Below are 16,070 nucleotides of genomic sequence, written 5' to 3' on the forward strand. Positions count from 1 at the left end.
CTGACCAGTGCCGCATAGAGGGGGAGGATCACCTCTTTTGACCTGCTTGAAATGCATCTGTGGATGCATGACAAGGTACAGTTGGCCTTCCTAACTGCCTCCCCACACTGCCGGCCCATGTTCATCTTGGAGTCAATGATGACTCCAAGATCCTTTTCCGCCTCTGTGCTGGCAAGACTGGTGTTCCCTAACCTGTAGGTATGGTGCCTGCTCCTGATAAGTGCAAGATGACCAGTGGCCCATGGTCAGGCAGGTGGGCATAAGCCCTCAAGGGTATGTGCTGCCCAAACAAATCTCAAAGGAGCTCTCACCTGCCCTGGTTTAATGAGCAACTTGCATTAGGGGATAGCAGCATTCACGTTTTCAATTCGTTTCTCTGTATGTGAAATTGCACACGGCTAATTTGCATCACATCCGAGTCCCCGTTCCACGGTTTGCAAAAGCTTATGAATGCTCCTGTCCTTTGGGGCCTGACCTGTTTTTCAAGGACTATCAGGTTGGGTTTTTTTGTAATGTAGAGAAGGGTCCTATAGACCAAGGCTGATAAATTAGGCTAGGGCAGAACTTCACAGCTGTTGTGGTGAATAATCTTAGTAGTACCTTAAAGTGTGAAGTTGTAGTACAGCTGATACATGCAGGGGGGAAGTGGTGTTAAAAGGCCTCAGGTGTGAGGGTATTTCCATCCACCCTGCTTTGCCTATCTATCTAGGGACTGCTATCAAACTAGGGACTGCTAGCAAGAGCCATGTAGCTGACTTCTCTCGACTTAGGGGCAGAGGGAAAGGTGCTGTCCTTCGCTGGTGGGTGGCAAAGCTGAAGATGTTGCTGTGAAATGTTCACCATAGTTCTTCCCTTAAAGATTTTTGTTCTCATCAACAGCTTTATTTTTTGCTCTTTTTCTGTACGAGTGCGTTTTGCAGAAGGAAACTGTGGTTAATCCACTTCCTGCTCATACTTTTGGCGAAGAGTGAAATGACAGTTGCGCCTGGGCCCGCAGGGTGATGCGACAGCCCTCTGACAGCCCGTTACGGCACAGTCACTAGCCACACGGTTGGGGGGGAACGAAGTAGAGAAGTGGCTGCAGCAGCGTGTTTTGCGCTGCTCATCGTAGCCGGGTTCGTACATGGAGAACGAGGTAGGTGCGGGTTGTGGATTGACTACCAGTAGCCTTTGTAGTTCAGCAGCTTTTGGGTTCCTCGCTATATCTGCCCCTTTGGACAGGCTTGCAGAAAGCAAAATCCATTTCTGCCAGTCGTGAGACTTTTCAGTTCTCCCTTTAAGCCCAGACAGCGGCTATGAAGCTGGACATTTGTTAGGAGCAAAAATGCTTCTCACGTGTCCTCTTACCTGTCTGCAGCCTGTATGAAGTTGAGAGGGAAAAGCTAAGAGTCTTTTCTAGGATGTTAGCAGTAGATTGGATCAACCGGCTACAGCTGTCACAGAGGAACTCTAATATTTCCAAAGCTGCCGGGGTCCTGCCTGTAAGGGAGAGTGTGTGCATCCTAGTCGAGAGATCGTCTTGGGTACAATGCTGAACCTGGGTGGCAGATTAAGTCTCTTTATTTAAGTGTACTCTCTCTATTTCTTAAAGATATAGTCTCTTTATACAGTGGTCTTTGGGACTTGTTTTTTTTTCCAGATACTGGTGTTGTGGATTTTTATGTGGCAGCCTATGGGGCTGCTTTCTTTTTGGCCTCCTCAGTTTGAGTGTAGTGCAGACACTTCTTCTCTTGCCTTATGCACTTACAGTAGACTCAGAGAGCTAAATTTTGTATTTGGGCAATATTTCCAATGACCGCAGGGCTTGAAGCCTCCCAGAGTTAGGAAGCTGGATCCTTTTCAAGGGCTCCCTGCACTCCTGGCGGTGTTGAGGAAAATGGTTTTCGAGTCATTGGAGGGAGGTCAGCTTCCTTTCAAAATATGCAGGTGGTTCAGTCATGTTCTTCCCTCTGTCTGCTGCTGTTGGGAGGAAAGAGCAGATGTCCAGCAAGGTTTGTGCCAATCCACTGCAGCAGATACGCCATTCCTTAGCTGTCGCTTTTGTTCCCATCTCACCTGCCTGCTCCCCCTGGTCTTGGTTTCATGGCTTGCCTATCAGACCCTCAGGGCAGGGATTACATCTTTATGTCTGCATCATGTCCAGCACAGTGTGGGGCTGGCAGATTTTGCAGAAACAGGACCTTTCCTTCTGCATTTGCACTGAGAAGCGCTCTCTGAAGGAGTCGTGGTGTCTTCATCCGACTGGGCTTGCATACTTGTCCAACGTGAAACAGGAACCAGCGTGAAGCCAGGCAGTCCTAACCACTGTGTCTGCATGTCAGGGCAAGCATAAATCAGAACAGGGGTCAGAGAAGGAAGACAAACTGGCTATTATTGACTGTGAAATTGGATGCTGTGTGGGGCAGGGAGGAGGACAAATTAACTGGCTGATCTTATTATTGCAAGGAATAGAGCGTCCCATTCTGCGTCACCTGAGAACACAATGTATTTTGTATATGCTAATGAACGAAGCCTCTCCACACCCTTGGGAGGTAGAGTTGCACTGCAGTTTGGCCCAGGTAGGCATGGGGCTTTACAGACAGAAGCCAGCGAAAGTGAGCACGGCCACCCCGGCCGGGACAGTTTTAAGGTGGGTTGTTCAAATGGGCATATTCTCCCCACTGGAGGTGGGGATCCTGGCATTGACATTGATTTCCTTCCACTTACCCCATGGGCTCGTCTACACCATTGCACCAGCCAGTGCCAATGAGGATGGGGCTGAGCCTGCTCCCCCCCAGCCCACCCACCTGAGCTTGCACACCGGACCCAGAAGTTAGAGGCAGTGTCTGCACAGGCTGGAGCAGCCTCATTGCCTGCTTCTGTCTGGATGCTTTTCCTGTGGCTTTGGAGGGCAGTGTCTGGGCCAGGGGTGCTCAGCCCCATCCCCACCGGGGCCAGGTGCTGCAGCTTTACCAGCCACTGCAATACAAAGCACCCTTGCTGACCATCTCACGGCAACGCTGAGCCTCTGTTTGCTGAGCCAGCTGGAACGTGGCTGATGTGCAAGGCACTGCTTTGAGCCAGGGAGGGCGGGGGAAGCCAATGTGGGGAGCAAACGCACACCTCAGCAAACAGCTCCTGTCTGAAAGGTCACAGCCTTGGCATCTTGCCCTTCTGCAGGAAACTGCAAGCAGGGAGAGTTATGCAGCTGAAGATAAGTGCTGGGGTTTACCAGGTCATGAACTGTTTGTTCACCTGGACTAGGAGTTGTGTGCGTATCTGCAAGGCTGCTGTTACAGTAAGGGGCTGGTGCAGGGCTCCTGTGTCCGTCTCTCATGCTCCAACTATTGCAGTAATATCCCTGGGTCTCTAGGGTGCATTTGTGTGTGGTTTGGTGATGCACATGCCTACAGCGTACTGTCTCTCAGACCATGGTGGCTATCCGGCAGCTACAGCCGGAGACCTGCGTGTCCCTGCTGTTGGGACTGCATCAGTGTTGGTAAACACAGAGTTAAACTTTCACAGTGTCCAAGTGATTGAGGAACTTAAGCTTTGCTTTAAAAAATGATGAAAGGAGACTTGTGCTTGTAAGTCACTTAGGGTGGAAACAAGTCACCTTTCATCTCTTTTCCACCATAAACACTTTTACAGCATCACCGAGGCTGAGCACACAGATGTCTGTGCCCCTTATTGCGCCACAAATGCCCCAGATTTGTGGTTGGCGCAGAGGTGATGATGTGCGGCTCATTAGTGGCAGACATCTGTTTGCTTTATAGCAGGAGAGCCTGGGCAGACAAAAGCTGCCTGCACTCTCCAGCTGCCCTGGGCAGGTGCTTGAGGGGTCCGATCCTGCACATCCAGGAAATTCCCACTCTGGATCGAGCCACACAAGCCCTGGGAGCACCTGCCTGGCTTTGCCCTCTTCTAAGGGCGCATCCCCGGGAATCCAGGGTGTTTACCACCCTTGCATCATTGCATTACCCTTGTGTCTTGACTTATAAGCATTTGTGCCGCATTCATGCCCCCCACTCTGGCTTCACCGCAAATGTGGCTTAGACTGAGGCACAACCAGCTCCCTGTTAGTAGTGCAGACTGGCCCGTGCAGCAGGAAAGCAGAGTTGGGAGCTGCGGTAAGGCTGAGCGCATAGGTGTTGTCAGGGGGGTCAGATGGGGGCTGCAGTAAACGGCTGGCCCCCAGAAATGCCGGGCACCCTCTGGCCCAGGGGTGATGACCAGAGCCTTAGAGAGATGGTGGTAACCTCCACCGGGTATTTCCCTAGGCAGTGGCTGGCTGGGTACACAGTGAGGATCGGGACAGCTTTGCCACCTGGTAAGCCAGTCTGATCACAAAGGACTCTAGCTGATGGCTTCTTTTTACTTCGAGGCAGTGTTTACTCTGGAAAGGCTGCTGCTTCTCTTCGCCTTCCTGCTAGACCTGAGGCTTTGTCTGCATCAGCTTGAGAGCCAAACAAGCTGTTATCTGGGGCTGCTAATGAACTTTGAAAATTTACCTCCTTTCTTACTGCAGCAGCTTTTCCTGCAGGGCACCTCGGGTTTACCGTGAACGCCCTCATACGATTCTTGCGATTCTTTTTGCCCAGCACGTTCCTGTTCGAACAGAAGCAGCTTATTGGAGAACATGAAAAGGAATAAAACGGGACATGATCATAGAAATTTGTTGCTAACAGATGGCAGCCAGTTAGTGTCACCCTCGTTGGCCAGGCTGTCTTGTAGAATAGCTCTCTCTGCCTTTGTGAGTCAGATCTATTTGGTTTATTCACACAAACAAGTCCCTAGCGCTGCCATGTGAGTACAGCCCGGCAGAACAAGCTGGATTCTGTTCTGCCTTGCACAAGTCTGCAGTATAATTGAGCTACGTTCTGATCACAGAGCCTCTATTATCACGAGTGATTTTTAAAATGACAAGAACAATTCTGCTTCGGTTGTTTTTTCCCAGGCTCCGGCTTGACCTAGCAATACTTTTATTTTTGGATTTTGAAAACCTTCGAAGTCACGAGGAAGCCATTAGGAGGAGAGAAATGTCCCATAATGTCAGAGCTCTGATTGCTTTAGGACAAAATCCCTACTACTTATGTTTGGATGGATCATAAAATTGCATACGGCTGCCATTGTCGGTGGCATAACTACTTCCAGAGCCATCCAATTTAACATAGTATTTATATGCTTGGAAGTGCAGTGTGGTAAATTATCTCTTGAAAGGGAAGTACTCAGTTGTCTTGATAAACACTAACATTTAACGCTGCTGTCATGCATTCCTGGAAAGAATATCACCCCACATTCAGACTCAAGTCCTGCATTTCCTCCCTAGCTGTAATGTACTATGGGTTATTTTCACCTGTTGTACCCATCTTGCTGTTGGGGCACACCCCCCTAAAAGAGGACCGTAGCAGCTGTGTGAACATCCAGCCATTAGGGCTGTGCAAAATTTCACCGGACATTTCGTTTTGAAGCTGTTTCAACGTGTTTTGAGCTCAAAACAGTGAAATTGAAACGAAACAAAAGGCTTTGAAACAGCTTTGAAACAAAATGAGGGCACTTGAAATGTTTCGAAAGTTTCAAAATGTTTCGAGTTTCAAAGCCAGGCTTACTGGCTTCAGTCCCAGGTGGCAGTGGCAGCCTCCTGTCATCCAGCATGCAGATCCAGGGGACTGCACCCCTGGGAGGAGTCCGGCACAGCCCCGCAGCCCTCCCAGGGGTGTGGGCCCCCAGATCTACACACTGGATGAGAGGAGGCTGCCTCTGCCAGCAAGTGTCAGGAATTGTGCTTTGAACAGTTTGAGGTGCAGTTTCCCAGGAACTTCTTCACCTGTCTGCTTGAAACGTGGCAGGCTTCATGCCCTCAGAAGGGGCTACCATCCCTGCAATTTTCGTCCAAGTCAGGCAAGAAATGACAAATTTTTAGGCATTTTCATGATTCCCCGTTACAGCCTATGGGCGAAACGTCGAAACAGTGAAACAGTTTCAACAAAACGAAACGGGATTGTGCTTTGAAATGATGAAACGAAACACTGGCCCTTTGAAATGGCAAAATGGACGTTGAAACAAAACGGTGCTGCTTCGCAGCCATGATCTGGCAGTTGACCCTTGCGAAGGCAATAGGCAGAAAAGGATAGAGGATGTGTATGAGAGCAGAGGTGCCTCTTCTAGGACAGAAGTGAAAGCATCCTTTTTTAGAAGTGGAGTCTGCAGGAAATTTATCCAAACCCAGGAGAAGTGTCTGTGGTTGGATGGGGTGGGGGGAGCATGGCAGGCTTTGTGCAGCCCTCTGAGTTGTTTGTAACGCAGCGCTCTCAATCCCAAATGCTTAGAGCCACTGCAGCGTTCTCAGTCTCCCAAAAGACAGGGACTGAAAGCTGATTTTGTGTCCTTCCTTTTTCGCCCTAACATTATTGCGCACCTGAAGGAGAATCAGCCATTCATTTCAGAAAGGCTGTGGGAACAGGTGAATAATGAGGCCTTTCAGGGGAGAGGCAGCACACCTCATCTCTGCTTGGCACGCTGGAACAGAGAGCGCCCAGTTCCCACTTCCACCGCGCTTGGAGTCTGATAGCCAGCCTCTCATTCCCTGCGACAGGTCTATCAAGAAGGCTTCATGTGTGTGCAGATTGCAGATCATGCAAAGCCTAGCCCTAACCCATTTCTGTTTCTGCCAGCAGCCTGGAATTGTGTCCCCTTTCAAACGAGTCTTTTTGAAAGGCGAGAAGGGACGGGATAAAAAGGCCCAGGAGAAGGTTACTGAGAGACGCCCGCTTCACACCGTCTTGCTGTCCTTGCCCGATCGAGTTGAACCAGACATACTGCTGAATGACTACATCGAAAAGGAAGTTAAGGTAACTTTTGGGAGGCGAGGGACAGGATCTCTTTCATCCTTCTCTCAACTTCATCCTCCTGTCTGATGCGCGAGTGTGACGGGGAGGATTGCTTTGCTGCAGTGCACAGTACAAGAGGCCTTTGGTGTTCACCCATGTCTGAAATTGTGCCCTCAGTTCAGCTTTCCATGCATTTTCCTTTCCCAAAAGGGCTCTGCCATCAAGACATTCTCAGGATTTTCCTCAGTGGGTCTTGCCGACACAGAGAGCAAAGGATAAAGCACAGCCACATCATTTCCATCTTTAGGCTGCTCCAGTGGCTTCCTCATTCATTCATCTGAGGACCCAGTTCAAAATTTCAGAGGCCTTCCCCTCACTGATTGAATGGAGCAAGTGTGTGCGCATTTGCGTGCTCCTTTGCAAACCACATCACTGTTCATTTAAGGCAAGGCAGCCATGTGACTCGCAAGGGGACAGCCTGCTGTGACCCCTGGCCCTCACATAGGCCATGAGCAGTTAACGTGGCCTGTGGGCCCTGGCAAATGTCTATCCCTTTGCCATGGAATGGAGGCCCATGCAATGCTCAGTGTTGTGTATAACCCCTGGCCATGCCAAACTTAAGACAAGAGCCCCTTTTCTCTATAGCTTCTGCTATCTAGAAGAGCCACTGGCCTTGTCTACTTCTAGAACTTAGTTGAAAGGATATTTATGTTTTGCTTCCTGGTCCTTAGCTAATTTCCTAAGTGTATTTAACTCATGGAAAGTGCTTTGGAGTACATCCCAGCTGAGAGCTGTGAAATAATGTAGCATAGTCCTGCCACACACAGGCCAGCTGGAAGGACATCCTGCTTGCTGGTTGCTTTAACGGCTGCTTTGGGAGAATGACAGCTGTTTGTAAGGCTCTGCTGGCTCTACACCTTGAGACTTGGATGATTGCTTTTTGGCCACCAGATTGAATTTCAGCTCTTGGAGACCAGCTTGTAGTAATAGTGAAAGTCCTGCCTGGCCTCATCGGAAGTCTTCTGTCTCAAGTAGTTCTCCAAAGGTTTCTAAATGTAGCATCAAGGCAACAGCTGGCCTGGATTACTTTTAAACTGAGCTTAAGTTATGACTTCCGAGTTGGTATTTATCTTTAAATTCACCATTTTCCATGACTGTGGAGAGATTTCACTGTGGAGTGCGTGCATCACTTGGTAATGGATTTTTTTTTCCCTTCCCAGTATTTAGGCCAATTAACATGTGTCCCTGGATACCTGAATCCCTCCAGTCGTACTGAAATCCTTCATTTAATAGATAATGCCAAGGTGAGTACCAGGCAATTTATACACTCCAGCCTGAACTTTTGTTGAGTGTACTCTGCTAGCTCCTCTGTCCCTATTGTTCTTGTTTTATATATGCATGTAGTACTCCAGGCATGGAGGCTGCAGGGCAGAGAGATCAAAGGTTGACAGTACAAGGATAAATGACTCAGGTTATAGGGGTGAGGGGGAATCTTAAGCAGAGTTTGAGAGGCTGCTTGAAATGTGTGATATGTGTCTAGTGGGTTTCATTTTTAGATGCTTACTGTGCATGTTTTAGTAGATTCAGTTAAGGTCAGTGGCACATGAAAGGAGCAGAGAAGTGGAGGTGGGTGTTCCCTTCTTCCCAATGCTGCCTTGACCAGGGGCTAATGACAGGGGAAAGGAGCCTTCGACTTGTTAATGAAAACTCCTTTGTCATAGAGAGCACATCAGCTCCCAGGGCAGCTGACCCAGGAGCACGACGCGGTGATTAGTCTGTCTGCCTACAACATCAAGCTGGTGTGGAGGGATGGAGAAGACATCATACTCAGGGTCCCCATCCATGATATCGCATCGGTGTCATACATCCGGGATGATTCCTCTCACCTGGTGGTGCTGAAAACAGGTAGGCTGTGACTAGCGCAGGGACTGCGGAGTTGGCAGAGACGACCCCACTCAGGTGGTCTCCAGAGAGGAACATGGATTGCCTTTTAAACTGAGGTCCGCTAATGTCTGGTGGTGGGCGTTACACCCTTTTAATGTCAGTGTCATGCAGAGTAGTTCATAGCATGCTTTGGATTTTCTCTGTAAGATGCTTTAATTACCAAGATGCAATCGTTTTACTAATACTCTTCTCTTAAATTGACTTGCTGGAGGGGGAGGAGTCCTTCATTTTCCCAACATACGTAAACGAGGTGTTTGATCAGGTTAGACCTACAGCTGAGTTGTGATAGAATTTGTTTTTTTACGGGGAAGATTTCAGCCTGTCTGAACAGCTTACTGCTGTGCCTGTCTGAACTCACTGCAGCTTTCGCACTCAAAATGCCAGGTAAGTGCTGTCAAAAGCCCAAAGCACATGTTGCATCCAGCTGATTTCTGAATGAAATGGACAATGTATTGCAATCCTAATGGAGGTACCTGCCTCCCAGACTTCAGGCAGCACGTTGGAGCAGGGCAGATGTGTGTGCATGTGTTGTGCCTTCTTTCTGACTGTTGTCAAATTTGGAAAACACTCAGGAACCTCGCCATCCATTCTGTATTTAATTGGGCATTTCACCAGTGACTGTAGGGGGACGCATCTCTTTTCCTCAGTAAATATAATGGCAGTGACTTGTTCGATTTTTAAAGCCTTTGAGACGGGGTGGGGGGGAAAATTATGTAGAATAAATGAAGGTCTGGACTCCAGAGCTGTGATTCTGTCAATGGATCATGAGCATCTGAACCACAAAGTGAAGCTGGCAATTAGCTGGAGTCGTCAGAAATGTTTGCTGGAATTACAGCCTCAAGCCTTGTCTGTTTTTTACCGTAGTGCGAGGCTGTGTCCTGGACCCGAGCTCGGTGCTCACGATGGAGAGCTCCCTCTTGTGGAGCTGCTTCTCCTGGCTGGTGGAGCCGTGCTCCCTTCCCTGGCATGTTTGCAGTCCCCGCAGGCTGGCTGAGTCCCCGAGCCTTCCTTATGCTCCTGTCTGGTACCTCGGCGCGAGCCATGACAGATGGGCCTGGGAGAACAAGGAGCAAGTCCTTCGTTCTTGTATGACACGGGGGTAATTGAGCCTGTCTGCGTCTGACATGGGACATGCAGTCAGCCTGGGGCTTTCTGTGTAGCAGAGCAGGCCAGATCCCAGCCGTCTTGGCTGCCTCCAGCTGAGTCTTTGTGGAACATACAAGGGCACAGCTCAGCAGTACAACATGCAAGGTGGTGAATTAGCCAGCGATCAAAACCCCATTTGTCACTCGGTCCATTCAGTGCCTCCTTTCATACCGTCTGCACTGGAGGCATGGAACGGCATTGCCCAGCCTCAGCAAATAAAACCGTAAGGAGGGTTGGAAAGCTGACAGATCGCCAGCCCTGAGAGAGGACATTCAGAAAACCCAGGTTGCTCAGTCCTCAGGCCTTGCCAACCAATAGCCTCCAGTATCAGGCTAGGGAGATGGTTGGTTTCTGTTTTCCTTTGATCCTGAGAATCAGGCTTAAGTGCAGGTCTGGTGAAGGCTAGTTGTGGCCTTAGCTCTTCATCTGGAGCAGTTGGGTTACAGCCCAGTTCCAGCCCTGGGGTAACAGGTATTGTGCATTTTGTATCCAATGCCTGCAATCACCTGGAAACACCTTGTAGTTTGGACAGCCAGAGTCATGCCAAAGGCCTGCCAGTTTTCTTGCAGCAGAGTTTGAGAGACAGGGACAGAAAAGGTTTTGTAGCCTGAAAACAGCACGAGGAAGGTCCCTGCAGAGAAGGGCTAGTCAGATACATGAGCCGGGCAGGTGTTCAGCGCTCAGAAAGCAGCCATTGAATTTCCACAGCATTGTGCTTTCCTGGCACACTCCATAGTAAGACCATCAGACAAGTTGGTTTTCACGTGCCAGGATCAGATGGGCTCTGAAACCAGTGGATCAGACCCAAAAAGGCTGTGCGCCACTACTGCATGTGCTCCCTGCAAAGTTCAGTCTCTGGGTCTGCAGGATGTGAGCTGAGCTGAAGAGATGATCTAGCTGCCTTGTTTCCACTTGCTGTTTGAGCAGTTCCCCAGCTAAGGCTGTCCATCAGCGTTAGCTTGAGTAGTTACTTGGCCATCAACTCTGTTTTCATATCAAGGGACATAAGACTGGAAGGGACCCCCAGCCATGGCGTCCAGTCCCCTGCCTTTGTAGGCACCCAGTCGCCCAAGAGAACCAACGGGGCATGTAGCTCCAGCAGCACTGGTGTGTGAAGGCACCAGCATGTCCCCTGCACTTTGTGTGCATGAGGCATTGATCCCTGACGGTGGAGGGAGACCATATACTCTCCTTTAAGCTGGAGGGATGAGCAGGGAACTTTCCTGTGCTGCAGTCTCCATGCTGCTGTGCTGGCTGTTCCTGCACACAGAACCAGTGTTTCATAGATTTCATAGACATTAGGGCTGGAAGGGACCTCGGGATATCATCGAGTCCAGCCCCTTGCCCCAGGGGCAGGAAGTCAGCTGAGATCAAAGGATTCCAGCAAGATAAACGTCCAAAAGCGTCTTAAAGGAGTCCAGAGTAGGTGCTTGCACCACCTCTGGAGAGAGTCCATTCCAGGCCTTGGGGGCTCAGATAGTAAAGTTTTTCCTGATGTCCAGCCTAAAATGGTCTTGAAGGAGTTTGTGATCGTTGGTCTTTGTCATCCCTTGGGGCGCTCTGGTGAACAGACGTTCCCCCACATCCTGATGCACACCCCTGATGTACTTATAGGCTGCCACCAGGTCTCCCCTGAGCCTGCACTTTTCTAGGATGAAGAGTCCCATGGCTCTCAGCCTCTCTTCATAAGGCCTATTCTCCTGCCCTCTGATCATGCATGTGGCTCTCCCCTGGACTCTCTCAAGCTTCTCCACATCCTTCCTGAATAGTGGAGCCCAGAATTGGATGCAGTACTCTAGCTGCAGCCTCACCAAGGCTGAGTACAGCAGGAGGATGACATCCCGAGAATTACTTGAGAAGCATCTATGGATACAAGCCAGTTTGGTTTGCTTTACCAGCTGCAACATTGCATTGGTGGTTCATGTTCATCTTGTGGTCAGTCATGACCCCCAAGTCCCTTTTGGCCTTGGTGCTAACGAGTGTAGCACTGCCGAGCCTATAAGGGTGCTGTGGCTTTTTTTCCCCTGAGGTGGAGTACCTTACATTTGTCGGTATTGAAAATCATCAGGTTTGTATCCACTCACTTTTTCAGCCTATTCTCTGGTGTGGACGCTTTACCCCAAAGTTTGGTGTTGTCAGCAAACTTGGTCAGTCCACTTCTGACACCAATGTCCACATCTTTGATAAAGATGTTGAAGAGAACTGGTCCAAGGACGGAGCCTTGGAGGACACCACTGGTCACAGATTGTCATGACGATTTGGTTCCATCGACAACCACTCTCTGAGTCTGGCCTCAGCCATTGGATTGTGGTGTAGCCAAGACCACAGTTGGCCAGTTTTTCCAAGAGGAGACTGTGGGACACCAGATGAAAGGCTTTTTTGAAGTCCAGATATATGATGTCAATCTTTTCTCCCTTGTCCAGGTGATATGTCACCTGGTCGTAGAATGAGATGAGGTTGGTCAGGCAAAACCTACCCACGACAAACCCATGCTGGCTGTCCCTCAGGATGTTGCCATTAGCCAGCTTGTCAAGAATGGACTCTTTTTTCCAGAATCTTACCGGGGTCGAGGTCAAGCTGATTGGCCTGTAGTTCCCTGGATCTACTTTCCTCCCTTTCTTGAAGATAGGCACCACATTGGCCCTCTTCCAGTCTTCAGGTACTTCACCTGAGCGCCATGAGTTTTCGAAAACCTTGGCCAGTGGTTAGGCTATGACTCCTGCCAGTTCCTTAAGTATTCTGGGGTGCAATCTGTCAGCACCCACTGACTTGAAGGTGTCCAGCCTCTCAAGGTGTTCCTTTTCTTCCGACTCCCTACATAGGTGTGCATGGCACTGTGTAGTCTATGGGCTGAGGTCCTGCCTGAACATTTCTGTTAGTCTGAGCTGGAGAGAAGGCAAGAACACAGCTAGGGCTGAGTTGTGTGCGACATGAGGCCAAGAAGTACCTCGCTGTGCAGTGCCCACCCCTCAGTCCTCTCTGTCTAAAGGGGGGGGTTGTTCATATTCGCTCACATAAGAATCCCTGCTTCTGATGCACAAAAGCTCTTAACCCGGCAGCCAGACCAAACTCAGAGTTACTAGAATACAGGGCTGTCTTATGCCACAGTGCTGGCTGCTCTGTGCTGGTAGCTTGGTGCAACATTAGCTGGGCGCTTTAAATAGCACTGACCTGGCTTTTTGGTTGTAGGCTGTCAGGGCTGCTGTGTGTCATTCAGAAGGCACCAGAACATACTGAGATTGGCTTGTATGCATGGATTAGAGACACAAGGCCTTGTACTGCATCTCTTTATGCAACAGTACAAATCTGGTAGCACCAGTACAGCAGGGAGCAATTGCATCCAAACGCTCTGTTCCCCTTTCTTGTTCATTAATGGCTTCTCTGTTCCTCAGCTCAGGACCCTGGGATTTCTCCGAGTCAGAGTCTCTGTGCTGAAAGCTCCAAAGCCCTCACGTCTGGGTCGCTGTCGGAGAGTGGAGTGGTACCTGTCGAAGCTTGCTGTTTGGTGGTCCTGGCTACAGAGAATAAAGTAAGGCTGAATGCCGCAAATGTTCTGTTCTGATATTGCTGTTTCAGTCAAAATGCTGTGATAAAAATAGTACTTGAGTTTGCGTGGAGGCTGCTGCCTACACAGTTAACAGGAAGGCTGGCTGGGTGTGTTATGCATAGGTGATGTCTCCAAATCCAGCCTGTATCCAGCCAGTTTTTGTTCAATGTCTTCATCAGTGACATGGAAGATGGCACAGAGTGCACCCTCAGCAAGTTTGCAGATGACAGCAAGCTGGGGGGGAGTAGTAGATACACTGGAGGGTAGGGCTAGGATTCAGAGTCACCTCAACGAATTGGAGGATTGGGCCAAAGGAAATCTTATGAGGTTCAACAAGGACAAGTGCAAAGTCTTGCATTTAGGACAGAACAATCCCATGCACCAGGACAGGCTGGGGGGTGACTGGCTGGGCAGCAGCTCTGCAAAAAAGGACCTGGGGGGACAGGGGACAATAAGTTGAATAGGAGCCAGCAGTGTGCCCTCGTTGCCAAGAAGGCTAACGGCATCCTGGGCTGCAGTGGTAGCTGTGTCGCCAGTAGGTCCAGGGCAGTGATTCTTCCCCTCTATTCAGCACTGGGGAGGCTGCATCTGGAGTCGTGTCCAGTTTTGAGCCCCTGACTACAGAAAGGTTGTGGACAAGTTGGAGAGAGTCCAGTGAAGGGGAATGAAAATGGTTTGGGGGCTGGGGGACATAACTTGTGAGGAAAAACTGAGGGAACTAGGTTTATTTAGTCTAGGGAAGAGAAGAGTATGGGGGGATTGAATAGCAGCCTTCAGCTCCCTGCAGGGGGGCTGCAAAGAGGAGGGAGCTGGACTGTTCTCAGTGAGGGCAGATGACAGAACAAGGAGCAATGGGCTCAAGCTGCAGCAAGGGAAGTGGAGGTTAGATAATTGGAGGAATTTTCTCACTAGGAAGGTAGTAAAGCCCTGGAACAGTTTGCCCAGAGAGATGGTGGAAACTCCATCCTTGGGAGTTTTCAAAAACTGGCTGGACAAAGCCTTGCCTGGGATGATGTAGTTGGGGCTAGTCCTGCTTGGAGCAGGGGGTTGGACTAGATGTGACCTCCTGAGGTCCCTCCCAACCCTTGTTGTCTGATTCTATGATTTTGTAGAGCTCCCTTAGCCACAGGGGACTTGCCCATATTTACACGGTATAACTAAGATTACAGTCTGATTCACCACAAGCTGTGAATTGCCTGCTACAAGGTACCCCCATAACTCTGGGTGCTGTAAGCTTTGGATCCAAGTTTTTTGCTAACCCTTCCCCCAGTTTTAGGAGAAGATACTTTCCCCATCAAGAAATACCCATAGCACTGCTTTTCCTGAGGATATTTGCATTCCTTCACAGTAGCATCCTGCATTATTTAGTAACCTCTCTACTCAGTGCATTAAGGCTCCCTCAGCAGATTAGGAGCTGTACCAGTAAGGAAGCTCCATCCTCCCGTCTCAAGCTCACAAATGGATTCAGACCCGTGAATGCATTTGAAGGTGCAGCTTTTTTCCCTGCAGTCAGTCTTGATCCAGGAAAAGCACTGTGTGCTCAGCATTAGTGACTTTTCTTGGAAATCAGAGTGGGGCGGAGCAGCACATTTGTGCCCTTGTGCTTCCAGACTCAGAGATTTTCACCTGCCCACCCAAAGATGCAGATAAGTAGTAGCAACAGCATGGGGCCAGTGCCTGTCTATCTTGTTCTACTCCCAGAGGACTGCTGGTGCCTTTCAGAGAGCTGCTACCTCCTGAGCATTTGCAATGGGTTAAAATGATAGATATGCAAGATATATAGATAAGTGGATAAAATAATGGATATGGCAAGTTCTAAACCCAGTGGACCGAGAAGGAGAATAGGATGGGGGTATAAATAGAGTCATGATATCATTTAGTCCCGCATGCCTTGTTCGGCTGTGCCCTGTGTTCCTGTCATTACATTGCCTCTGATTAGCTCTGCAGTGCTGAGCTGAGTGTGCAGCTGAGTGACACCATGCTGGGTGCTTGGGGTCTAACAGTCTCTGTTGTTCATCCTTTTCTCTGAAATGTGCAGGGGGGAAATCATGCAGTGCAGAAACATCTAGGGCATTTTTACACACACATGTGCTGCAGCGCCAGGTGCTTTGAAAAGTGCCCGGCGCTGCAGTGCATGCAGTTGTATAAATGGCGAAATGTGCACCAGCATGCAGAAAATGATGGCGGTCTGCTTTTGAACTAGAAGACACTGAAAGTGTTTTAGTTCAAAAGCACACTACCACTCTTTTCTCTGTGCTGACATGCATTTCACCACTTGTACAACCACAAGCAACGCAGTGCAGTGTGTGCCAGCTCATGTGTGGAGAACACTCAGTTAATTGAGTCTGCCGTGACTTGCCAGCTCTGTAGTGCATTGCAGCATGAAAAGGTATGTGTAGGTCAACACCTACACAGTCAAATGGGTCACTAACTAGCTGGAGGGCCAGAGAGTGGTGGTGGATGGGTCTTATTCAACCTGGAGGGATGTGGGCAGTGGGGTCCCCCAGGGCTCGGTCCTCGGGCCCGCACTGTTCAACATCTTCATCAGTGACTTGGATGAGGGGGTATGTAGGGGGTGTGGGCACGCTACAAGGGAGGAATAGGCTGCAATCGAACCTAGACAG

The 16,070-nt window shown here is 49.6% G+C and overlaps 1 protein-coding gene across 3 annotated transcripts in view; it reads left to right on the plus strand.

Moving 5' to 3' along the window:
• The window catches only part of CCM2 (CCM2 scaffolding protein), a 90,872-nt gene that overhangs the window by 61,166 nt on the left and 13,636 nt on the right, over positions 1-16,070 (plus strand). For 2 of the 3 annotated variants that reach the window (XM_019508010.1, XM_019508012.1), the window contains exons 2-5: positions 6,657-6,830; positions 8,030-8,113; positions 8,531-8,714; positions 13,292-13,428. In XM_019508010.1, coding sequence (XP_019363555.1) covers positions 6,657-6,830; positions 8,030-8,113; positions 8,531-8,714; positions 13,292-13,428 — 579 coding nt within the window. Of the gene's footprint in view, positions 1-919; positions 1,136-6,656; positions 6,831-8,029; positions 8,114-8,530; positions 8,715-13,291; positions 13,429-16,070 lie in introns of those variants that run through there. The other variant, XM_019508011.1, reaches the window with a different exon arrangement.

The sequence above is a fragment of the Gavialis gangeticus genome, unplaced genomic scaffold (assembly GCF_001723915.1).
Source record: "Gavialis gangeticus isolate Ggan-Ray unplaced genomic scaffold, GavGan_comp1, whole genome shotgun sequence".
Lineage (NCBI taxonomy): Eukaryota > Metazoa > Chordata > Crocodylia > Gavialidae > Gavialis > Gavialis gangeticus.